Consider the following 26,377-nt stretch of genomic DNA (forward strand, 5'->3'; position numbering starts at 1 on the left):
AGAAGGTCCGAGTACCATACCCTCCTTGGCCAATCCGGAGTTATTAAGATGACTTGGGCCCGGTCTTGGCGAATTTTCCTCAACACTCGAGGAATCAAGGGTATAGGGGAAATGCATAAAGTAACTGGTCACACCAGGTTCTCTGAAACGCGTCCCCCAACGCTCCTTGCACCGGATACTGGAGGCTGCAGAATAACGGGCAGTGCGAGTTCTCCCGGGTGGCAAACAGATCTATCCGAGGAAACCCCAACATCTGGAAGATTAAACGGACCTGATCTGGATGGAGACGCCACTCGTGGTCGGTCGAGAAACGACTACTGAGACTGTCCGCACGTACATTCAAGACTCCGGCCAGATGATTTGCTACCAAGCAAATCTGATGGTCCTTTGCCCAGGACCATAGCCGAAGAGCTTCTCTGCAGAGAAGGTACGACCCCACTCCTCCCGGTTTGTTTATATACCACATCGCGGTAGTATTGTCCGTCAGGAGCTGAACCGACTGACTGCGAAGGGATGGGAGGAAGGCCCTGAGAGCCAGACGTACAGCCCGTAACTCTAACAGATTGATATGAAACATCTGTTCCTCTGGAGACCAAATCCCTTTAATCTCCAGGTCCCCCAGATGAGCTCCCCACCCTAGAGTGGAAGCATCCGTTACGACCGTGGTCACTGGTGGAGGCTGCGTGAACGGCCTTCCCCGGGAAAGATTGTCGCCCGCAATCCACCACTTCAAATCCGAGGCAGCATCTCTGGAGATCTTGACAGAACCTTCTAGATCCCCTTTGTGTTGAGACCACTGCCTTCGGAGGCACCACTGAAGAGCCCTCATGTGCCAGCGAGCATGCGTGCCCAACAGTATGCAGTAGGCAAACAGACCGAGCAGACGAAGGACCTTGAGGACTGGAATGACCGCTCCACCTTGAAACATTGGAACCAACGCCTGAATGTCTTGAATCCGCTGAGGCGGAGGAAAGGCTCGATCCAATGTTGTATCCAGTACTGCCCCTATGAACAGGAGGCGTTGAGAGGGCTCTAGGTGAGATTTGGGCACGTTCACCGAAAAGCCCAGGTCGAACAACAACTGAGTTGTCGACTGCAGATGATGCAGCACAAGCTCCGGGGACTTGGCTTTGATCAACCAGTCGTCCAAGTAAGGGAATACTGCTATCCCCTTCCTTCTGAGCTCTGATAGTGCTGCGACCCTACCACAAACCGGAGATACTTCCTGTGCGACTTGAGTATCGGGATATGAAAATAAGCATCCTGCAAGTCGACAGACACCATCCAATCTCCCTTGTTCAACGCCAAAAGCACCTGAGCTAGGGTCAGCATCTTGAACTTTTCCTGTTTGAGGAACCAATTCAAAATCCTCAGGTCCAGGATTGGTCTCAACCGACCATCCTTTTTGAGAATCAGGAAGTACCTGGAATAACAACCTTGACCCTTTTCCTGCTCTGGAACCAACTCCAACGTGCCCTTTAAAAGGAGGACTTGAACATCCTGTTCTAACAACCGGAGGTGATCTGCTGAACAATAAGATGGGCGGGGCGGGATGGGGGGCGGAAACTCCCGAAAGGGGAGGGTGTAGCCTTTTCCCACAATGCTGGTAACCCAGGCGTCTGATGTGATGACCTCCCACTTGTGAAGAAAATACAGTAACCTTCCCCCTACAGGAGAGGAGTGAGTGGGAATTGGTGGAAGCCTAAGGCTGCTTCCCCTGCTGCAACCCCTCCAGAGGACGAGGAAGAGGCAGAATGCTGCTGAGAGGCTCCCCTGGTACAGACCCTACCCCTCCCTCTAAATGATCTATAGGTGAAAGAGGAGGTAGGCTGTTGGAATTTCCCCCGAAAGGAAGAGGAGGATGAGCCACGGCCAAATCCGCGAAACCTCCTAAAAATCTGGAGGAGGCAGAAGAAGTGGCTTGCAGTCCTAACGACTTGGCCGTGGCCCTGCTCTCCTTAAACCTCTCCAAAGCCGAATCCGCCTTGGCACCAAAGAGCTTGTCCCCATCAAAAGGGAGGTCCAACAGGGTCGACTGCACATCCGAAGAGAACCCTGAGTTGCGAAGCCAAGCCTGTCTTCTCGCAACCACAGCCGTGCCCATCGCTCTGGCCACCGAGTCAGTTGTATCCAACCCAGATTGGATAACCTGGGTTGCAGCAGCTTGAGCTTCTGACACGAGACTCAAGAGTCCTTGAGGAACCTCTGTATGCGAAAATGTTATCTCGTCCATCAGAGCATAAATGTACCTCCCCAAAATACACGTAGCGTTGGTGGACTTGAACGCCATGCTACATGACGAGAACACTTTCTTTGACTGCATATCCATCTTTTTGGAGTCCCTGTCCGCCGGCACTGATGGAAAAGATCCAGGCGCAGATCTTGTAGAACAGGAAGCCTGGAACACCAAGCTTTCAGGCGTAGGGTGTCTGGAAAGAAAGCCAGGGTCAGTTGGTGCAGCCCGATACCTCCTGGCCACAGACCTATTGACAGCCGAGGAAGATACCGGCTTCTTCCAGACCTCCAATACAGGTTCTAGCAGCGCCTCGTTAAATGGCAAAAGAGGTTCTGCTGATGTAGAGGCCGGATGTAAAACCTCAGTCAACAGATTTTGTTTCGCCTCAGCTACCGGCAAAGGCAGTTCCAGGAAGTTAGCTGCCTTCCTTATCACAGCATGAAAAGTGGCCGCCTCCTCAGTATACTCCCCTGGAGATGACAAGTCCCACTCAGGGGAAGTATCAAGGCCACTAGCTGTGTCCAGTCCATGAAGACCCTCGCCAGAGTCCTCAATTTCTCCTTCCTCCAGGACCCTCTGATACTCTTGTTTCTCCAAGAGACGGAGAGCACGTCTCCTCGAATGTAGCCTCTCCTCAATTCTCGGCGTCGACATGGCATCTGCAGATGTCGAGGAACGACGCCGATCACCGGATCCGTCCGACGCCGGGTCAGGCGCCACAGGTTGCTTCGACGGCGAGCCAGGAGTCGGACGAAGAGAAGTCTGCCTCGGAGTTGCAGAAGGCCCTGCCGGTGTCACTGGCCGAAACGCCGAAGCCGATGAAGCTGAAACCTCCGGAGCCGAAACCTCTTGAGCCACCGGAGCCGACACCGGCGCCGAGCCCACGTTCCCCAAGGGGAGAAAGGGCATGAAGGGTGCTGGTCGCAGCAGCGCCGGAGCACCCAAACTGAAAGCCAACAGACCCGAAGGCCCAGTCGGAGCAACACCTGGAGCCATCTGCTGGAAGATGGAAAACATTGCATTTAAAAATGCGGTATTATCGGCTCCAGGGGCCGGGAAAGCCGGATACTGGGGTGCCTGGATTGAAGGCGACTCCGACGCCGGCCTCGACGTCCGCGAGGTCGGTGAGAACACTTGGGGCTGTGGCACCTCAAATACTGAAGGCGGCTGCCCGGGCGAAGTCGGCGAAGCTGGAGAAGGCAACGGCGTCGAAGGATGAGGAGTGACTGTGGGACTGACCTCCCAAGTCTTGCGACGCCGAGTCGATGGCGACCTCGACCTCTCCTTACTCGACCGGCGCCGTGATTCCCGACGGCGCCGGGAGTCTCGATGACGTTGATGAGACTTCGGCGAGGAGGATTTTCTATGGTGCCTCTTCTACTTCTCTTCGACTTCGCCATAAAAAGTTTGGCCTCTCGCTCCTTCAGGGCTTTCGGATTCATGTGTTGACATGAATCACACCTGGCCACATCATGGTCGGAACTCAAACACCACAAACAGTCTGAATGTGGGTCAGTAACTGACATTTTGCCTCCACATTCTCGACAGGGCTTAAAACCAGACTTCCTCTGAGACATAGTAACCTCAGAGAAAAAACACTCAGCAAAAATACACACTGTAACTGTCGAACAGCAACAGTAGCTCCCTCGAAGATAACCATTTCGAATGGCACTGAAAAAAGGGAACTGACGTCGGCGAGGACTTCTTATTGCCTGTATGACGTCAGACGGCGTCGCGTGGGCGAATGTGACGTCCTCGTTGACGTGCAGAAGCTAGGAAGGAGATTTCCGTCTAATGCTGGCGCAATGGGGATATTCATTAGGTGAGGAATCCACAGGTAGTTGTATCCATCAGAAAAGCCTACTTAGGGGTGACTTATACATATTTAAAAGGAAGGTTTTGACCTGTCAAACTGGTTTATTTTAACAGGTCGAATTTGTAGTATGAAACTTCGACAGCCAGGCTACAAATGGTACAAGGGATGCTGCAGCCCACTAGTAGCATTTACCGTATAGAGCATGGGTACACTTTTTACCATATATTAGGGTCTTATAAGTAGGTTACAGATTCCAATCAGGTATGCAGCAATTTCATCATGTGGAAAAGGGAGGGCACAATAGTTTATCTCTGGTTAGTAGAAGTAACATGCACCGAGCTCCACAGTCAGCAAAAATATAGGGTCAAGTAAAAGGAGAAAAATCTGCTGTGACCCTGCAGAAAGGTCAAATTTCCTACAACTATCAAGGGAACCATTAATATTTCTCAAACATATGTGGCAATAGTAAAAGATAATTTCGGAAAACCTGGTCGATGAAAAATGTACGTTAAAACTGTCATTGTTTATGTAGGTAGGTGCCGGTTCACAGTATCCTTTATATAGTTACTAAAAAGGTAAACATAATTACTGTATCTACAAACCATCTTCATAGCTGCAGCAGCATGCTGTTGTCAACTTTAGCTCTCCTATCTTTAAAATCCTCACCAGGATATGGCTCTGACCCCAAATGACTGCTACACCATCACTAATACTGATGTGAATTACTTTATCACACAGCATTTAAGTGGAGTCTAAAGTACCCAGTTGGAAACATATGACTTCAAAGAAAAAAAATCTCTTTAAAGGGATCACGGATCCATGATAACAGTTCATAATATTACCACCCACTCTTTAACATCTCATACATGCCCAATCTCTTGTTGAGCAAAGGTATAGGGCAGGGCCTTCAACAGCTTGTAGAGCTCTCCCCTCATACACATATAACTCTGCCCTTTGAGTAGGTAAACACCTAGGGAAAACTAATGGAATTCATGTGTTGGATCCAGTTCTAACTCCTACCCGCTTCCTCTTCCCTCTTGTGGACCTACAGGTTTAAGTATCAATCAGGCAGCAGCAGTTAGCTGTAGACTAACAGAAAACAGTATCAGAGGGGTGGAGAGGTCAGCCTCTTACTCCCTTTGGATACTCTTGGACCTAGTATCCCTCCAACACACTACCTCAAATTTTAAGCACACTGACCAGCCCAAATCCAATCACCAAATAGTCAAATTCCAGGGATCCAGTCTTCACACGAACACTTTATATTAAATAAACATAAACAACATAAAGAGAACATATTTGACAGAACACATCCTATACTACAAAGATATATGAATTTGTATAGATAACTGGACACAAAAACAGTACTCAACCATGCCAGCATCACTGTCACCTCAGAACAGCACAAGTCTCAATGTGTTCCTAATATCCATCCAAATCAGTCCGATAATTCAGCACATGGAAAGCAGGACTCTGCAGCACCACCCAATACTTTCAGTTAATTCACAAACACACTGAGCAATGAACAAGCCAAGCAACAAGGCTAGCACCTAAAGTCTTGGCTGCACCCCTGGAAAACCCCCAAAAATATATTCAAACAACAACAAAACAATAACTATTCTCATAACGGATGCTACATACTATCACTGAAACACCTTGACAGGTCACAGCCAGAGACAGAAGGCGAGGACAGACAAATTGTCAACACAGTGGTATATATAAATCTAACTTACCACAACATACTGATCCTTTACTAGCTGAAGTGAACCATGTTTTATGCAAAAAAGGTGACTGATGATGTGAGTAAGAAGCAGAATCTATAAAAGCTTTCAATGAGAGACTACAGAATCAAAAAATTGAAAACTCAATGTGTTTACATTGAGTTGGCAGGCTTGCTTTGTTAGAATGCTCATACATAATGCTACTAGGAATACACAAAATGAATGAAGCCACTGGAATTGTGATGCACCAAACAGAGGGAGATGGCATAAAAGCTAGCCTGCCGAGATTATTATTTTAATACATCTCAATAATGTAACGTGGGGAAAACAGTACAGTACTGGAATTTGCATGCACAACGCACAACCACCTGCAACTACCTGGTTAAGCCTTCCTTGGCCCATCTGACCATTTACAGGAGCTCAGTGTCATCCTGGACAATAAGGCTAAGCAAAGCAGTGTGTCTCACAATCACTCACTACTTCACATTCAAGTGGCTGGTTGTCACTGACTAACCCTGAAGGGTAAAAGGACCAATCCGCGAAAATGCTGATCTTCTCACTCTTCCTTACAGCATCTAAATATCTATGAAATTACAAGCAATGGTGTCATCTGTTTGGCCCTTGAAGGGCCTAGGGCCAGAATTATTTCCTCTCGGATAAATCACTCACAGCATATGCCTCATACACCACCATCTGTACATAAACATACACACACACACGATGACACAAACTGTGAATCTCACATACACACACTTTGTTGCTGTATGCAAGTCCACATGTCCCTCAAAGATTTACTCAAAGATTTCCCAAGGCCTTACTTCAAAACTCACAAGCTCCCAGATAATATCAGAACCAGATATCAACATTCTCCTAATCTTCAAAATATACAATCTGAAAAACCACACGGATGGCAACATCAATAAAAAGCATGATCCTACAAACTCTTTGATCCTTTGTAGTATGATGGTCCAAAGCCCATGATAGCGTTGCTAAATTGAAAACACTCTGCACCGCATCATCACAGTCAAAGCTACCTACTACAAAGCTTTTCAAAAAAGCCTACAAAAGAAGCCCAGCACTCATCAAGGCAGTGAAACACTGTCAACTCAGTCCCTGACCCTCCTTTCCTCTTACACTGTGAGCAAGCGCATCAACATACTCAGATTCTTCATGGTCATCATCTACTAAAGACAACTTCTACCCACCTATGTGAAAATACTCTTCAACACAGTAAACGCCTCCCTCAACAAATTTACCTAGAGGACCTCAAAACAGGACAAGGACTATTTCAAACATTTGTAACTTGCACAGGCTTATACAACACGTTAGTAGCGTTTCTCCTAAACACTCCAGATGGGAACCGCAAGATTCTAGAAACTCCATGTCTTCTGCAGCATAATCAATAGCTCCATCCTGAACACATCACCTTCATTTTCTACACGGAGCACTTTGAAATCTAATTCACTGGCAGCATATCACCCATCCATCGATATGCAGCAGACACACAACTCCACCTAAAATCTGCTCACAACCACCATTAAATGTGCCTTGCTCTTCAAAGAAGAAAACAACTAAAACAGAATGGTATCAGCTGCATCCTGATGGAAGTGATTTTTTCCTCCCTGTGCCCTTGGACATCAGCAAAATCCAAGACTTAGTCCTATCAGACCTGGACAAAGGTAACAACCTGGTCTATGGTATCCCCAACAGATACCCCACTCAAAAGCATTGTTTATGATGCCTGCATGATTTCTCCAAGGTTCTAAGAGGTTAACCTATAAAACAGCACTTATTCCACCTCTAACGAGGTATCACCTTCAAGATTAGCTGTAGCAAAGAAGAAAAAGAAGGGCTGAGATAGCTCCCACAGACTGACATCTCACTAGAAGCCGGCACACTACCACATAAGAATCTATTAACTGGAAAAAAATAAACAAATAAAAAAGAAATACAGGCATTCACCACCTATGATATCGGGGTCAGGAACAACATCAGACCTGCCATTACCATTTTGCAATACAGAACTCACCTCTTCAGAGAACACCAACCCCCTAAACAATAATAGCAACAGCGCTCATGAACCCCTCTGAAAACCATACTCAGTTATACTCCTGAGCTCATGCTCTCATTCAGCGCTCACTCAACTAATCTCTTGCTAGATTTGCATTACATAAACTCACCTATACACGTGTAAGGAGAATATTTAAACCCATAAGCAAAGTAAAAACCCTTTTGAAATGTTTACTATGCCTTGCCCTTGCTGAAAAGTAATAACGAGACTAGCTAGAATTCTCATTACTCCTTACTGTGAGACACGGCTCTCAAAAAGACAGTATGTTTTCCACAAGATCATATTGCTCATGTTGGGGATTTCCCTGCATCAATCGATTTAGTCAAAATTTACTTCAGAAAGTGACCAATAGCTTACTAATTTTGAATTCATATGGACCAATGAGGTGATTCAAATGAGAAGTATGGAGAGAGGTCACCTAGCCTAAGAAAATTAAATGGATGAGGTGAAAAGGAGTATGGGGGAAATAGATGGGACAGAGGTAGCAGATGAAACCATGAAAACAGACACCCTCGATAACAGGAGTTATACTATATTACCAAACATACATCAAAGACAACAGTCTACTGTAAGTGTAAGGCTTCCCAATGGAGCTTCGGCTACAGTGGATGCCTGCTGAAAGTGACTGTCACAAGGGTTATCCAAGAAATGGAATGCAGGATAGTAAAGCATCCAAACTCAGTGAGAGTTCTTCTAGTCATTTACACCTCATGTGGCTCTTGTTCACTCGTCTGTTTTAAGAACAACCCATGAAAAGGTGGTTGGCTATATCTTACAGTGAGCGAAGCAGTAGCCATCTTTCTCTCCAAACCACATGCCCCTTCAAGGTGTTGCAGCTCATAATGATGCAGACCAGTCTTTCATTAATATGGGTAACAACAACCAGAAAATCTAAGCAAGAAAACAACTGGTGACATGCAAACATCTTTGTACACCACTGCAAGGGGGGCGGAGAATGTGGGGGCTTATTTTGGGAGTTGGGGGAGTGGGGTGAAAAGCTCCTCAGACCTGTGTATAGCACCAGCTTTCTGCAACCGGCCCACTCGACATTTCTGCCGGCGGCGGGGGACTCGGCACCCGTGACATCGCCAGCTTGGAAGCTGCACAGGGATCCACTGTGCACTGAACAGAACACGTCTGAATCCTTCCTTATCTACAAAGATACAAAGAAATGTTCATCAGCATCTAGCTTGAAAAACATTTTCCCAACCAATCCCCATTTAGCTTAGTAATAAGGCAAACAAATTATCAGGCAAACACAAAGCACTACACATGCCAACTCAAAGCCAGAACACAAAGCCACATGCAGAAAGCATCATTAAATACCATGTTATGCACAGAGACATCTGAATCAGACGATGACTACTAGCTGGAAGAGGCCATTAAACACTAAAGGCTCATACATCTGTGTACCAACAAATGGTACATCGGAGTCGGAAATGATCCGCCACCAAACCTAATTCCGCATAGCATCCCACAGCCCCAGCTGTTAATCTGGGAACGGAATGCAGAACGCTGGCTCAGCACCACGGCAGTGACATTTCCCACACACTTCCATTTAAAGGTTACAGTGCTTATCTGAAGCACAATGATGCTCATGGCCAGTAATTGACGTCTGCTGCTGAATGACGCCCCAGTCCAAAACCATTAAATAATCCAGAGTGGAGACAGATTTTTACACAGGCAGTACTTACAGACGACAGGCAGACTGACGGCACAAACTGTGGCAAATCACCCTAAGATTAGAGGCAGTAGTGTCATAAGCAATAGTTTAGGAAGACAGATGTGGAGAGCTTCACCAAAGCGGAGTGAAGAAGATTAAGAAAAAATAATTTTAGTGGGCTTATTGAAAATATCATAACTAGTGTAAGAATCTAGAATGGAAGTAGGTGATTAATCATAGATAAGAAAAAAAGCAGGTGAGGCGAGTAACAGTGAAACACTGAACCACGCGAAGATGTACTATCCAATGACCCGTCATTCATTTCACCTATAAAATAATTCCAGAGTCTTAAGAGACTACTCACCCGTCTCTGTATTCGGTAATAAAGGCCAATGCAGTGGAAGGGTACAGGAGAAGGGACAGGGAGCTTCCGGAGGTGTCCGTCAGATCCTTCTGAATAAATGACAACAACAAAAACAAGAAAAAAAAAAAAAGAAAAAACACAGCGGTCAACCACAAACACTACACTTGTGGGGAAAACAAAAACAAAAAATAAATCTGTTCTGATCCCAGAAGTACTGCTTCCGGCTCAAACAAGTCCTGGAAAAGAACGGGAGCAAAAGTGTTCAGATTCAATGGTGATTTGCCATACCTGTAGTGAAGACCAACCCATGTTACATACACACTGTTCAAGGTGGGAACATGGTGCACTAAAGGTGTGGATTTCAAGAACTAAGGGTCATGGTGTGTTCAGCAGTACCAGAAAAGATATACATGTACCAGAACTTTACAGGAAAGCAAAGATATGCTGTACTTAATAGAAGGAGAGACCAATTTAAGCTAGTTTTTTTTCTCGTAAGGACTGGGGCAAAACAGTAACTCTGCTAAATGTACATACAGTAGGGTCCCCCAGCCAAGTAGCTGAATCAAATTCAGTAAACAAATTTGTAAAGGAATTAAAATACAAAGGGAAGTACCAAGTGTTTCAGCACAGAGGGTGGGAGACTAAACCGTCTTGAAGCATACTAGGAAAGGTGCAAACAAGAGATGCACAGTGGTGCTCATCAGCCTCTGATGTTTACCCAGGTACATGAAGGATCAGGCAAAAAGCAAGAAATTAGTCAATTAATAAACAAGGTGAAAAGAAACATCAAAAATATGTTTAGGCCGCCCGGACTAGTCAGCAGTCTAGGGCACCGCATGGTGGCCGTTGGGGACGAAAGGAAACAGTGTAAGAGAATGGTGAAAGCTAGAAAGTTTTTGAAGGGAGAAACCAGCACAAACTGAATCAGTGCAATTTAGCTGTCACGTTGTAATGGTGTAACAGAAAGGCAAAGACGGCAAGTGTAGAAATATTATGAAAGGATGTTCGTTGTGCAGAAGAGTAAGAAAGAGCAGTAAAGTCACCTTAATCCTCAATAATCAGTGTTTACAATTAGAGATTAATCTAGAAACGAGTTAGATCAGACCCAGATTACCGCATTAACACAGTTCCTTCAAGAGAGATTAATGTACATTAGGTTGCTCAAGACAAATGGTGAGCACATAAAGGATATCGGCTGAGGCACATCTCAAAACAACAGAGATTAAACAATTATTAACAACGCTACCAAGCTAACTGTACCAACATACAAAACTATAAAAGGAGAAACCTACTATTAATATGTGGGGGGAAAGACGTTTGCAGGTAGAGTGGAACGATCTTGTTAGTTGCCACTAGTCCATCCGAGACTTCTCAAAATTCAGCACCTTATCCTTAATAGGAATGCTCCAAGAATATATAAAGATTGACTGAGATTTACCTTTGTTGTTCGTTAAAAGAACCACACGGACGGTAGCACTCTGAAGTGAGCCAACATCTCCTGATACTGCACACCTCCAACACCACCAAAACAGTGCTAAACTCAGCAGACTTGCCAGAGAACTAGACGCCTCCGATCTACTAAGTCAAAGCTAAATGTCCAATACATCAGTTGCCCCATCTGGGTATAGGGAAAGGGCTCTGATAAACTGGCCCTAAGGAGCTGCTTTTATTATGTCAAGATTCTAGGTCACTGCATGCATCACAGAGCAGCCACAGCCTGCATCATAGTACCGGGGCCAGGGCTCACTGGTTGCCAAGGTGCTCAGATGTAGCTGCAAGCCTGTGTATTCACGAAGGGCCAATCCCCTAACCAACAAGTGAGGTGTCGAGCAACAGGTCTTCCAATGGGTTGTGACAATCTTGTATAACCAATCAGTGCAGATCACACTTGACAGATAAGCAAGCTAGAGATTGCCTGAAAGAGGGACTGACCAGCCACAAAAAAGTGTGATAACTGGATTTCACAATAAAAGAGTTTCCCAATTTATCGCCACAGAATGGTATGGGGATAGTTAAGTCAAATTCAGATCAGACCAATCTCAAGAGGTAAAGATAGAAATTCTAAGCCTATTTTTGGAATCAATGCACTACTGATCTCGAAGATGGCAGAGTTTCTCATAGCAGATAATCCTCACCTCCCTTACTTGTACAGTTTCCCAAAATTCATAAGGCTCACCGAGAGCATAGTGTCAAAGTTTGCTTAGCCAGACTGAAGAATCATTAGATAGTAGAGATTTTTCACAGAGGTACAGGCTGAATCCATAACCTTTATAATGGAGTGTGCAGATCTTCCCCCGCTAGCGGGAGTGACATTGTTGGGTTGTAACTTGCCTCTCAACCTGGCAAATTTGTTATCTGCGGTTTAGAAAAGAGTATAATTTATACTTCCTTCAACCTCTTTGTGACCACCGTTATTTTGGCAAAATTTACATCGATTACATCATGGCAATTTGGTAACGTGATGAACCATCAATTGCGTATCTCCTTGCATGAATTAACACAAAAAAATAAATGTGCTCATTTTACCAATTCGCCTAGCAAGCCTGAGCTGGTGTTTTTGGACCTTGCTGTAAACCTGGATGACAGTGAATGATCAATAAATGCACATACACTTACAACAATTAGCAACATTCTTGGGGTTGATTGTGTGCCCTTGTACTGGAAAGCAAATGATTTATTCATCACCTCTTTTTAAGTCTCTAGGATCAGGTAACCAATGTGTACATCCGAGGGTTGGAATCACCTTGACATCCTTTGCAAATACCCTAGTACATGGTGCTGGGTCACACAAATGTAACAGCTACCTACTACTACCTTGCTTCTACATCCTGATGACTGTGCAGAACACCTACTGGGCAGTACAAGAAGAAGAAAAAGAAAAATGTTAGAGCTGGCTTGACATCCGTGCCGCCTGCAAGAATGCTGTAACCAATTATTTAAATTATATATAGGATTTGACTGCACAAAGAGGAGAATTACTCTCACCTACACTATTGGCTATTTGGTACATCATTTCACCTTTCAGGAAGTGCTTCCATTGGAATGCACAAGGGACTATTTTACACGTCAAAAGTACATCTAATTATCAAGTGATGTGTCACATTACTTTATCACTTTCTAAATGAAAGCAAACCTTTTTTGCTACTTTTTCTCAGCACTGGGAAATCCAAAAGGGGAGGCATTAGTGTGATAAGCAGCATTTGTGAATGTCTCATTTACATGCTTCGTCCTATTAAAGCTAGATCCACTGGCTTTGCCAATGATTGTTGGTCTTCAACTTTGTGAACGAGAGGTTAGAATAAAGTTGCAAGAGAGACCCTTACACAATTTTAGTTAGGCATGTTCATTGATGCAAGGGAACACCTAGGCAACAACTTAGAGCAGGAAAGAGTAAGCGAAGAGGTTCTTTAACAAAAGGCATACCTTTTGCTGACAAATACCATTTCCGACTACACTTTATTTTTTACTGTTTCTATTGTATGTTCATTCCTACTGAAGAGCAAACACGAGGACCAAAAATGTCACATCATTTAGATGCGGGTTCAACTTCCTCAAACACAGATAGTCACAGCACACTATCACATATGTGGGAGCATAAATGAGAAACAGTCCATGTTGTTGTGTTCATTGTGATTTCATGAACCCTGCAACTGTACAAACCCTGGCTTTTGCAGTTCAGCCGAGGATGGTAAAATTCCATGTACTGTTGGTTCTTGTCAGCCTCTCAAGAACTGAAGGATTAGGTAGAGGAGAAAGGACGACAAACGGCGAAACCTGCACGTGTCCTCAGCACTGTGAGAAGGTAGTCCTGCTTTGATAAGATTCCTGACAATATTTTACTTCAGTTTAACTTTCATAATCTATTGCATGCATGCATGTCTGATCCAGCTATTTCAATATAGGTCAATGAGGTTCAAATGGTATAATTAGATTGCACCAGCTGAAATTTAGGAGGATACAAACTTTTTTTTTTTATACTTAGAATGGTGCTTAACTAATGTATGGTTCTCTTTGTTAATGTGAATCAGGTTTGGGGGCTCTATTTATTTGTATATTAATCACTTTTGTTACATATGGTTTTGTTTAATTTCTTTGCTTGTTAATATTGTTACGCACTCTGCAAGCCAAGGTGGTAAGAATAACGATATCAAAAATGCCAAAAAGATAAAGGACAATCAAGAAGAGATTTGCACAAAGCCCCGTTCCAACTTACAGCCCTTTTAAAGAGACCTCTGAGAAACACTCTGGCCTCCCAACTAACTGACATTCAGAGTATGGCCCGGTGTCTATTGCCTTTACTGTAGTGTGCAGTGCACTGAAAAGCTCACCACCTTTTTTTCGCGGTACAGCTCTATTGGTGCTCCTGGACAGGGGGAAGGCTGGCGTAAGCTACACACCCATTTACCTGACCAAAAAGCATGCTATATGTCCGGCCGGGACATGACAATCTCTGAAATTGCACCACGCACAGCGAGACTCGAGTGACATCCAGCTGGCTGTGGCTGAATGACGAGCATGCGTCTTGCTGTATGTCAAAGGAATACACTTTGGTAGAGAAAAACTTTATTTTAGCCTCCTTCCCCACCACCTGACCTACTGCCACATATGCAAGACAATATCTTTATTTTGTCCGACTGAAGATTCGACATTAACCCCAAGTTAACTCTTTAGTCAAGGCTAGTTCTTACTGGCAATAAAAGGGCAGCCTAAAAACGTTGTACTGAAAACCCACCTATAAAACCTGGCTACGTTCTCAACTCAACCACCAAAACAGCGCATTAACACCTCTAGAATGCAGGCGATCTATTAAGAAATGTAACAGCTAAGCATCTTGGCCTATACAAGTTATACACATTTTTGCTGTACCCAGCATCAACCAAAAATGTCATGTCTGAGGTTTCATTTTTAAGGTGCTGTGGCAGACAAGTATGACTGAGAGATCCCGTGTGGCTAGTGTTGTTTACCAATAATGTCCCAAGGCTGCCAAAACTCCTTCACTCCAACTTGATAACAGTTATTCCCTTTAAGCATTTTACTCTCCAAGGTTAGGGTAGACAAACAGTAAAGGGTGACTACAGGTGAAGGTAGCAGAAAAACTAAGGCACAGTATGACCTGCTCAGTAAAACTGGTGTCCAGACAGTGCTATATCTTCGAAGAAGAAAATAACTTCCTTACAGGACCTCAGTAGTCCAAGAACGGCCAGCCAGTGAAAAAGAACAATCGGGATGTTTTAGAACAAAATACAACATAAAGACAACCAACAAGGTAACCCACGAGTCAAAACAGTTAACAGGCATACCTAGATAATCAGATAATCCAGTGCCAATCAAAAACAAGCATTTGCAATGCAAAAGGTCTCGCATATTTCGCACAAGTTAATTGTCATCTTTTGACAAGTGTCCACGAGCAAAAATAAAACAAAACATGAGTGGAAACTCAGAAAAGACGACTTAACAAAATAAAAGAAAATTAGCTTTAAAAAAAAAGAAAACACTGCAATTGTCTTTGTCCTGCCGGGCACGTTTTTGCCAGCCACTAGCCTTCTGTTTGCAGGGCACTGGCAGTTAAAATGAACAAAATAGTACTTAAATCACACCGGGAGCAGCGGACGGGCACTAATTAAGTTTAAGTTCATTAGTGCTTGATCATGCTCTACACGGACTAACAGAAATGATGCCAGGCATGCCCAGGACGAATTACGAGACTGCAAAGAAGAGTGCCACGCAAACCAATAAATGGTGAGCGACAGGTGGGCTCCAAGCCTTTCACTGAACACAAGAGGGTCTTGCGCGCAAGACGCTGGTGCTAGCACATGGACTCGCAGGCTCGACCCTAATGACAATACAACAACCTTACTGTATTACTCGCCCTGTTTCTTTGTGTTTGGTAACAAGACTGGAGAACTCAAAATGCATAAGTAAACATTGCAGGGTTGCAAGTCATCAAAAAATGAAAATTCTAAAGAGCAGTTCCTGAACGGTGTAGGTCGGGGAGGTGTGGAGTCAGGAAATCACACCCTAATTCTATAAAAGTCCCTTTTTCCAGTAACTGATGTCCAATCAGAAAAGAGTACTTCACAAAACCTTTCACCGCACCAAATGGTTGGCAATCTTTATAAAGAAAGTAGATATAATAGAGGATCCACAGCCACTATGACGTCATCCAGGAGTGCCTATATGTCGTATCTCAAACTTCTGATTGTTAGGAGGACTGTGGCTGCCACATGAACCACAACCATTTTTCACTTCCAAAGTTTGGACTGAAAGTCAGAAACCCAAAGTAACAATAAGGATATATCCAGACTCTTACTGATAGTTCAAACTGTAAGGGAGTGAGGACGACCTTCCCCATCGAAAAGGACTGCACCATATACCAAGGGTATGAAGGTACAAGACTTTCATGTATTCATCCAGACCAGGGAAGAGGCAATACATGCTACACCAAATGTTATGAGAGCGCCCAGGACAGTGCACACTCACTAATTCGCCTGAAGAAAAAAAAAGTATTGACTGACAAACCACAACCCATGCTTTGATGAGCCAGAGTGTTGAGATCAAAGCTCCCCTGTGTTCTTTGTTCCTTATTGCAGACTTCATGCAGTTTCTACAGTCAGCTCGGCCTTATGCATATCAGACCTTAAGCAGATCTTCCTAGGAGAGGGAAGACTTCTCTCCTTGCAGGGGCAATCAAGCCTCTCTTTGCGCAAATTCATGTCAGTTATTTTCTTGTCATAGTAGCAAGGATTCTTAAGATACTAGGGTTTCTACCCAGCAAATGTGGGATAACGCCAGCAAACATATTCAGGTCCTTTCAATGCATTTGCTGTCTACTGGAGCTCAGAGTTCCATGTTTGACCAAGAAAATACTGGCTTACGGGGGGCACTATTTATTCTAAGTAGGAAGCTTGGCCCAAAGTGCTGCTTTTTCATAAGTTCAATTATTTTTCCAGTCAGGGAACAGTGCCTCTCCCCTTTGTGTGCTGGTGTAGCAGGCTTCTGTACTAGGGAATCACTGATTAGGCCAGTCGGAAGTGGCCAGGGTAGTTTTGCTGATCAGGGTAGATTCACCATTACCAGGTGCGAGAGGCCAGTTTCATTGTAGCAGCTGAAACCCACTGGGGAGAAAGAGCGGGTCTTTTCTCATCCACAGAAAGACGAGGGAAGACGCCTGCAGTTACCCACCCCTACAAAAAGTATAAAGGAAACCTGCAGCAAGATTCACCAGTTTGTGCAGCTGGCACACAGTCTCAAATAAACACAGCAATCCCCTCCTTACCTTGTGGAACGGGCAGAACTCAAGCATTATCCACACCACACATGAAAATAGGAAAAGGAAGGGAACATAGCTATGGGGACCTGGTGGACATCTACAGGGCAAAGTGGTCAGCCTGGTTCCAAAAGAGATTCCGATAAAAGGGTCTCTCTCTCTGAACTAGAATCAAGTTGTGACCAGCCCCAGCCATCAGGTACAAGCGCATTAGCCACTCTCACTTAACGTGGGTGACACTCGTTGGGTGTCACCTTGTCGGGCAAAGCTAAGCTTTGCCAATGAATAGCACTGATACAACATTGAACACCTCCGCTGTACTCTTTGGATTTTCAAACTGACTGGAAGAAAAGACTTGCATAGGTCTGAAAATTTGAAAAATCTGTAACCGGCAGAACGGCACAACGGCATGAGACATGGTGAGGACTTTCGACAAGAGATACCTTGGACACAGGCTTTTTTTTTTTTTTTTTAACCGATTTGACCTCTTGATTAAGTACATAATTCCTGCATTGTTTAGATCCCTTCACACTTAAACCCATGAATACGTAAGTGTTGATCTGAGCTTCTTTGTTACAATTGAGCAGGCAGTGGAAATGTCTAATGTGCCACGACAAGCAACCACTCAAAAAAAAAAACTCCTTCTACACGGAACTATGCAAAGGGATCCAGTCAGTTTCTTCAATTGCATGCGGTTTACTTGGTCTGTATTAATGCAAGATGTTTCCTTCACTATGTTTGCAGCATCAGCAAATGACCACAGCAAACCACGGTTTGTCTCGCAACCTTCCTACAGCATTGTTATTTGATAATCAAGAAGTTAGCACTGTCTTGGTAACGTGCCACACCGCCACAGATGACCGTCACACACTTCGTGCTACACTTGGTATCACCTTTGGCACCCACCAAGCGACCGAGATTTGAACAGTGCCACACTAAATCGTCATCAAGGGCAGGGCCATTCACATTTCTCTAGAGCCACCAGAATATTAAGGGGCAAACAGCAAAACGTGTGAGTGACGCGGGCCGTAGAGTGCTGAGCCGTCTATGAAGAGCCCTGTAAAATGAAGGCTCGGCTGGGGGTGTTATGTGAAGCCACGACAGAACGCTGCCCTCAGACGACAATATTCACTAAGAAAAAAATCGTTCTTGCAAAAGCTCAGTATCCCAGCATGAATATGCAAAGACGCAGAAGCATTCGTGGTATTCGCACCAACCTCTAAACCACAGCTTCAGCAAAACAGTCGCTCTGATCAAGTGAGTTTTGTTTGTAAGAACACAAGGAACTGTCTACACTACAACAAAATAATGGGCCTCCTGGGGCGGCGAGGGAGGGGGAGGAAGCCTGCTGCCTCAAACACGTCCCTGGGCAGCCCTCAAAGTTAACTTCACGTCACAGCGCCACGCCGAGGCAGCGACTGAAGTCCACACAGCCTGCTCGAACCTCTAATCGCCGCAGGACCAAGCCTGCAGCCTGACAGAATAGGTCTCAGCATGCCCTCAAGCCGAAGCTGCGGCAACTGGGTGTGGACCCGGAGCAACACCACCAGCATATTTAATAAACAACTGAGACCACGTCTAGGGTTTGCTCTGAGCGGGTTTTTCTAGAATGCTTTGCATTTCTGAAAGAGAGCTTGTGGACCGACACAAATATCACGGTTACATTGTATGCCAGTCTTCGAGAAAGTGGCTCAAGCATGAGCGCAAAAGAAAAACAGATCTAGAAAATATCAGTCTGGACATGGCTTTATATGACTAATCAACACTGAAAACACTTCTGTATAGAAACATGAGAGCACAGAATGCCGCGCAGAGTACCACAATTGAAATGCTCACATTGCACCTAGATCTTCCCGAACAGAAAGCATGCACTACATATCACATATGAAGGACATGACATAAAAAACCCAAGCTGTATGACAAAATAAAAAGTATCACCTACTCCTCGTGTCTGAAGGAGAAGTTGGGAGACTATGCTAACTGCTTCAAGAATGAATGGCATAGATAACCTTGTCAGCATAAACCGTAACACAGGCACAGGAAACTCCACAACTGAGTAACAAATAAAAGGAGTAAATTATCTCCAATGGCTATATGAAGTATAACCTGACCCACACACCCGACCCAATATCCGACTACATTATATTCCATTCCTCTATGAAGAATATGATACACAACATCCCACACTCTTTGAATAAAGCTAGGAGCATATTATTTCTGCATATGTGAATGCTAGACAAAAAGTCTAATGAAGGCAAGCACATCACATATCTGTCCAATAAAAGAACGTTTGACAGGACATCACACTTAAAAAAAAAAAAAAAAAAAAAAAAAACTGTACATTACATGTCTGCCCCCTATATGCACAAAAGCAGGGCCAGACTGGGAACCCAAAGCAGCCCTGGTAAATTTGGTCTGACCAGCTCCTATAGGGTGCATAGCGAGCGAGCCTGACCACTATAGTGGGTTTGGGGGTTCTTCTCCTCACCTCTGAAAATTTTGGGGAAAAATGGCAAAAAATAGTGCATTCTACAACATATTTTTCATTATTTAATTAATTTTATTAGTTTTTAAAGAATAGTAAATGATGATCTTACAGTGCATCGTGATACGGCAATCTTTATTGGGGCTCTCCAATGATTTCCTCACCATCACCCTCTAACAGTGCCTCTCCTTTCTCTATAACCTCTCTCTCCCATGTATTTAATTTGTTTTACAACGCCTCTCTTGCCAGCGTTAGAGCACTTTACATCTCGCACACAAATAATAAATTATACATGTGTAAATCAGTGTATAGAAAATGTTACATAAGATAAAGGGGACTACAAAGTGTAGGATTCACATGTCATCTATACGAGTAGGCATTTCTTAAGAGTGGTCTGAGGAAGCATAAACTCAGGATTCAGAACCCAACAGTTGTTAGGGCAGACTTTACTAATAACAATTTATTTATACCCACACAAACCCGTTTTATCAAAATTAGGATAATCAAAGACTGGGAAAAACATACCTTCTCCATGTAGTCTGCAAGCAGCTCTTTGATAGCAGTTCATAGCTCACTGTGCTAGATTTAGATTGTAACTTACGAACTGCACATTAACAAAAAAATCTTTGAAACAAAAGCAATCTCTCACTGAGCACTGAACATAAAATACTGTTCTGTGATCTGCATAGCACGTTCTATGCCGTAGGCAATCCCTCTCGCCGCTACCTTAGAAGAGTCAAAACTGCAACTAGACAAAACTCCCCTCTCTCTCCAGCAGGTACACTAATCGGCAGAGTTGTTTTGGCACTTTTATTGTTGCCTGAAAACTGTTGCTGTACAAGGAACTCTGCAGTGCTTATAAAATTGCTGCACTGTTTAAAAGCCAGCACTGCGGTAACAAAAGTGCCCTCCCCCACCCCCCTCTTTCCAACCTCCCAAGGAAACACCCGATGCCCGGCTAGTCTGGCCTTGCACAAAAGATATACTGCACCGCACATCGATATAAAGAATAAAAGTGTAAATGTTCAATCACTTTCACATCCGCATTAATATACAAACAGGACAACAAAACCCATATTCATGATTTTGAAAAATGCCCAACATCCAAATCACGTATGGAGAGGGACACATCACTTCAAATCAGTACAAATGTTTATCAGTCATCACAAGCCATTGGTTCATTCATTCAGATAAATGGGATTTGGAAGAGTAAAGGGAGGCAGCAGAGTTCAAAGAGGGATCAAAATGGGCAAAAAACATGCTCCTTAGGGACGCTCACGCCTAACGCCACGATTCATCTATTCATATAGTACCAGGGTATTCATGAGCTTATAGGGTACACTTCAGGTAAGAAAGACTCTGGGTAAGAGGCTTCCAATATTAAGTTACATCGATTCAGAGTGCCTAAACTCCAGGTATCCAGATGCCTACATCTGTGACCTATCCTCCCCACCCTCGCCTTGGTAGGGTGACTAGTGGTGCACTACAGAAGTTGTGCGGGAGACTTCTCACACTCAAGACAGTGTGTGGATTCATATGCAGCCTGGGTCGTCATACAGAACAGTTGGGGAAACTGGTGATAATGGAGAGGAAATGTCGCATACAAGGGAGAGCTAGAGGAGGTGAAGTATGAGTGTAGTACCTAATTCTATGGCAGGACCGGACGCTTCGGGTTATGCTCTCTTTCTTTATTGAAAGAATACAGCAGCCAATAAACTTTTAAATAACAAAAAAACTACATGATCCAACATTCCCAGTAGTCCATAACCTGACCAATCCTCGGTCTACTGTCCCTATAAATGTCTGTCTCCTTAGTCCTTCCTGTTTATTTGCTTCTCGCAGTAAGAAGATAAGTACCCAACAGTTTGTGCTCAACGATTTGTTTATGTATGTTTATTTGATATTTCACTTGCTTACGACCGTGGCGTGGGAGCAGGGGTTGAGCGGCGCTCAGTAGGTTTCCTCCCTCTATTCACAGTATGTGGGTGTGCGCTCCGCACTCGCTCGCTGGTTCACATGCCCTTTGGGACTGATAGCGGCAAGCGCGGAATGGGTGCCCTCTCCTGGAAGTTGCGCACTATGTCCAGGAGAGGTTGCGCAAAAGCTGCAACAAAGATGTACACAACACTGCGCTCGGAGTGACCCCGTCCTTCTCTAACAGGCCAGGTGGCAGACACCCCAGAATTGGACCCTAGTACTGCCCCTTTTCTCAGAAAATCCATGCTGGACCCGAAGAAATACCTGGATAGAGCCTGGAGAGGCTGTTAGGATAAGCTTTTGGATATTTCTGGGCCTATTACAGAAGTCCTGGAGTTGGCAGTCCAGGCTAGAGAAGATAATACGCCTTAGTCCCTGAAGCAGTCCTAGAGTGGGTGCAAAGAGCAATTTGCCTCCTCAGGAATGCCAACTGTGCCATGTCCACAGAGCGGCGCAAGTCATTTGCAGAGAACAGCACTCTGGACCCTTCCCAGTCTGGATCCGCAGCAACCATATCACCGAAACTGCCCTCATCGCCGCCACCGACGACATCAGAACCATACTGGACAACGGCAGCGTTCGACAAGTTTGCCACCACACCCTATGCACACGCCTCAGCAATGCAGGAATCCGCGACAGGGCCCTGGACTGGATCACCTCCTTTCTCACCGGCACAACTGAGTCCGCCTCCCTCCATTCCGCTCTGAAGCCACCAAAATCATCTGCAGCGTACCCCAGGGTTCGTCCCTCAGCCGAATGCTCTTCAACATCTACATGGCTCCGCTCGCTAACATCGCCCAATCTCACAACCTCAACATCATCATGTTGACTCCAAGACCAACCTCCACGAAGGAATGAAGGCCATCGCTGAATGGATGAAGAACAGCTACCTTAAACTGAATTCCGACAAGACTGAGGTCCTCATCTTCGGCTCTACCCCCTCCACATGGGATGACTCCTGGTGGCCTGCCACACTGGGAACTGCTCTGACATCCACCGACCATGCACGCAACCTGGGATTCATCCTGGACTCCTCACTATCTATGACCCAGCAAGTCAACGCCATCCCCTCCTTCTGCTTCAACACCCTCCACATGCTCTGAAAGATCTACAAATGGATCCCCACAGAAACCAGAAGAACAGTCACCCAAGCCCTCGTAAGCATCAAACTGTACTACGGCAATGCCCTCTACAAAGGAACTACGGGCAAACTCCAGAAAAGGCTGCAACGCATCCAGAACGCCTCAGCACGCCTCATACTGGACATCCCCGGCACTGCCATATCACAGAACATCTGAGACCTGCATAGGCTCCCTGTCAACAGGAGAATCACCTTCAAACTCCTCACCCATGCTCACAAGCACTGCACAACACCGGACCAGAATACCTCAACAGACGGCTCTCCTAAACCCCAACCCGACAGCTCTGCTCCGCCGACCTCGCCACCGTCCCATGCATCCGCAGAACAACCACCGGCAGCAGATCATTCTCGCACCTCGCCGCCAAGACATGGAACACTCTTCCCACCCACCTGCGTCAGACCGAGGACCTCCTTACCTTCAGGAGACTTCTAAAGACTTGGCTGTTTGAGCAGTAGCAGCCTCCGCCCCGAGCCTAGTCCTCCATGAAGAAAATGTTTAGCGGTGGATATTTTCCTCAGGGGTGCGCAGTATCGAGGCCGAGCACCAGGCCGTGGTTTCTATCAGGCCTCCTCCACATACTCACAGAGAGGCCGAGGTTCATACCAAGCCTCTTCTGGATTCTACCCCTCCTGTAGGAGAGGTCAGGGTTGTGTTCACCGAGGCGGAGCTAGAGGCAACTTTAACAACCCAGACATGGCAACAACAGGTCAGAATAATTCCCTTTTCAGACGTTTTTCTGGGGGGCAGGATAAAAGAGCATTTACAAGCTTGGGAACAAATATCTCAAGATCCTTGGGTCATACAAACAGTAATAGTTACCAGTTAAAGTTTTATTCCCCTCCCAAGCAGACAACCATTACTTTTCCTCTACATTTTTCCCCAATCAAAGAGCAATTTTATAGATGACGAAATTGCTTCTCTTCTACAGAAACGGGCCATAGTAAGGACAAATCTGCATCGGTTGGGGTTCGTCAGCACAATCTTTCTTGTGCAAAAGAAAGGAGTCGGTTACCGTCTGGTTCTCAACATAGAAGAGAACAATTCCTACATAGTCTACCGCCATTTCAAGATGGCAGGTATTCATCTTTTAAGAGATCTGTTGCAAGAAGGGGATTGGCTAGTACGTTTAGACCTCAAAGATACTTATTTGACAGTACCAGTTTTCGCACCTCATCACAGATTCCTGTAGTTTTGTTGGCGAAACCTGTGGTTAGAGTTCGCAGTCCTTCCCTTCGGTCTGTCCTCAGCCCCATGGTGTTTCACCAAACTTTTGCGTCCCGTCGTACAATTTGAGAGAGAGAAGCGTGCGCCTCATTATATATCTAGACAACATTCTGATCATGGCCCAAACCAAAGAATTAGTTCTCGCACACCTAAATTGGACCATTCAAATCCTGCAGGATTTGGGGTTTACGATAAATTCAGACAAATCCATCTTAATTCCCTCACAATGTAAAGAATTTTTAGGCTTCCAAGTCGACTGTCAAAGCACAGTTAAAACTTCCTCTGGTGAAATAATCTATGAATAAGAAAGTTATAGAGAGCCCTTGTCTCTCCGACTGTATCATTGAGGACCTTGGCGAGATTAGTAGGACTTCTGGCCTTATCTATGCAGGCAATATTTCAGGGGCCTCTACATTACAGGGCCCTTCAACGTCTAAAGATTCTCCATCTTTGCTAAGGGCTGAATTATTCGGAGCAGATTTCTCTGACAAAGCCTGGGCAGAGATTTCTTGGTGGCTGGAGCACATGGATGCTTGCAACAGCAAAGCAATCTTTGCCTCTGCTCCGGAGATAATCAGAGTCGGGTGCCAGTCAGTGGGGGTAGGGAGCCTGATGTGGAACGGTGGAGACAGGAGGCAGATGGTTTCCAGAGGAACTCCCCCTACACATCAACTGTTTGGAGCTTCTGGTGGGAGCTGTCACGATTCGATCTCTATCTTCCCACAAAGCCAGTTGTTGCTTACTATTGCGTACTGAACAACATCTCAGCGTTGAGATACATCAATCAACTGGGCGGGACCAAGTCCCGCATGTTGGCAGAGATTACTAAAGATTTTTGGTATTTTTGCCTTCAACATCAGCTATCGGTGATGGTGGAATACATGCAGGGACGTTCCAATGTGGTAGCAGATTGGAACGCTAGTTTTTTGAGGGATGGCAGGAACTGAAAACTTCAGTCAATTTCTTTGGCTCTGACGAATCATTGGGGCGAGTGTTCGATAGAACTTTTTGCATCCCAGCTTAATTCTCAGCTCCCTCTATTTCACAATTGGAGACCGGATCCGTTAGCCCTGGGGACTGACGATTTCCTCCAGGTCTGAACGGACAAGCTATTGTATGCACCTCCGCTGCCCCGCCACCACCCCACGTGATTCAGAGGGTACTCTCAGGTTCGGAGACAGGGGCGGAGATCATCATGGTAACTCCTCTATGGAGGGCTCCATCATGGTTACCGGTGGCGATGTCCCTATCTTGTACCTCTCTGATTCCTCTGCCGTCGTTCCCTTCACTACTTCTGGACCCAGGACTCCTTCCTCATCCTCTGATACTACAGGGACTTTTGTTCCTCATGGCGTGGAGACTTTCAGGGGACGTTGGCAAATGCCAGACGTTTCAAGGGAAGCTATCTTCTTATCCCCATCTTGGGCACCTTTCATCCATAATAGATGATAAGCTTCCTGGAAGCTATTGGTGGGTTGGTGCGGTGAACAGAGTATTGATCCCCTGGGGGCCCACATTAGCATGATTATCAATTTTGTTATTGGATTTGGCAACACAAGGTTTGGATTATAGGACTATCAATAACTTCAGATCAGCTCTTTCAGCAGGACATCCTCATACTGAAGGGAAACCAGTGGGTGAACACCCTTTGATTTGCAAACTTTTAAGGGGTATTAGGATCGTTAAACCCCCCTCAACTTAAATATACAGTTTTATGAGACGTAGACATTGTGCTTAGATTTCTCCGAAATTGGCCATGCAATGAAGACTTATCATGCAAACAACTGTTGGCCAAACTCCGGGGCTCTCCTTTATCATTTCCAGACGCACAAAGACTGCTTATAGATGTGTATCCTATCCAGCTTTTCTACACCACCCTAAATTATGTGTGGTAAAATGCCTAAACGCTTATGAAGATTGCACTCCATAATTTCGCAAGGATACTCTGAGGCATTTACTCAAATCGCTACAGAGACTACTTTCTCCAGTCTCATCAGCCACATGGGTCAGATGGTTGTTGACAGAGGCAAGTGTAGACGTCTCCTCTGTTGGGGCACATACTGTAAGATGTGCTATGGTCTAAGTCTTTTGGAGCTAGTTCTCATTTGAAGAACATTATGAATGCTGGCGATTGGTCTTCTGATAGTACATTTAAAGTATTTTATCTTAAACCTACTGTGGATGTAGCTTCTGGTGTGGTGATCAACTTTGAACTAGCATAATCGGAAGCCTTCGGTCCTGCAATAAAATAAAAAAAATTCTAGCTATCGTGTCAAGAATTTTCAATTCTATTAAGGACACGGAGGCGAGGATTATCCCATCCTTATTGAGAATGCATTAAAAAAAATGTTTCTTATTCATTTGTTTGTTAGTGAGGTTATCATTGTTTGTGATGCATATCTGATATCTTG

General features: G+C 44.9%; 1 protein-coding gene across 4 annotated transcripts in view; it reads right to left on the bottom strand.

Moving 5' to 3' along the window:
* Nucleotides 1–26,377, bottom strand: part of SPOP (speckle type BTB/POZ protein) — a 180,059-nt gene that overhangs the window by 114,620 nt on the left and 39,062 nt on the right. For 2 of the 4 annotated variants that reach the window (XM_069237796.1, XM_069237797.1), the window contains exons 2-3: nt 9,872–9,960; nt 8,853–8,997 (exon numbers count right to left, since the gene is read on the bottom strand). In XM_069237796.1, coding sequence (XP_069093897.1) covers nt 8,853–8,930 — 78 coding nt within the window. In that variant the 5' untranslated portion in view covers nt 8,931–8,997; nt 9,872–9,960. The remainder of the gene's footprint in view (nt 1–8,852; nt 8,998–9,871; nt 9,961–26,377) is intronic. The other 2 variants (XM_069237798.1, XM_069237799.1) reach the window with 2 other exon arrangements.

Source organism: Pleurodeles waltl, chromosome 6 (assembly GCF_031143425.1).
Source record: "Pleurodeles waltl isolate 20211129_DDA chromosome 6, aPleWal1.hap1.20221129, whole genome shotgun sequence".
Lineage (NCBI taxonomy): Eukaryota > Metazoa > Chordata > Amphibia > Caudata > Salamandridae > Pleurodeles > Pleurodeles waltl.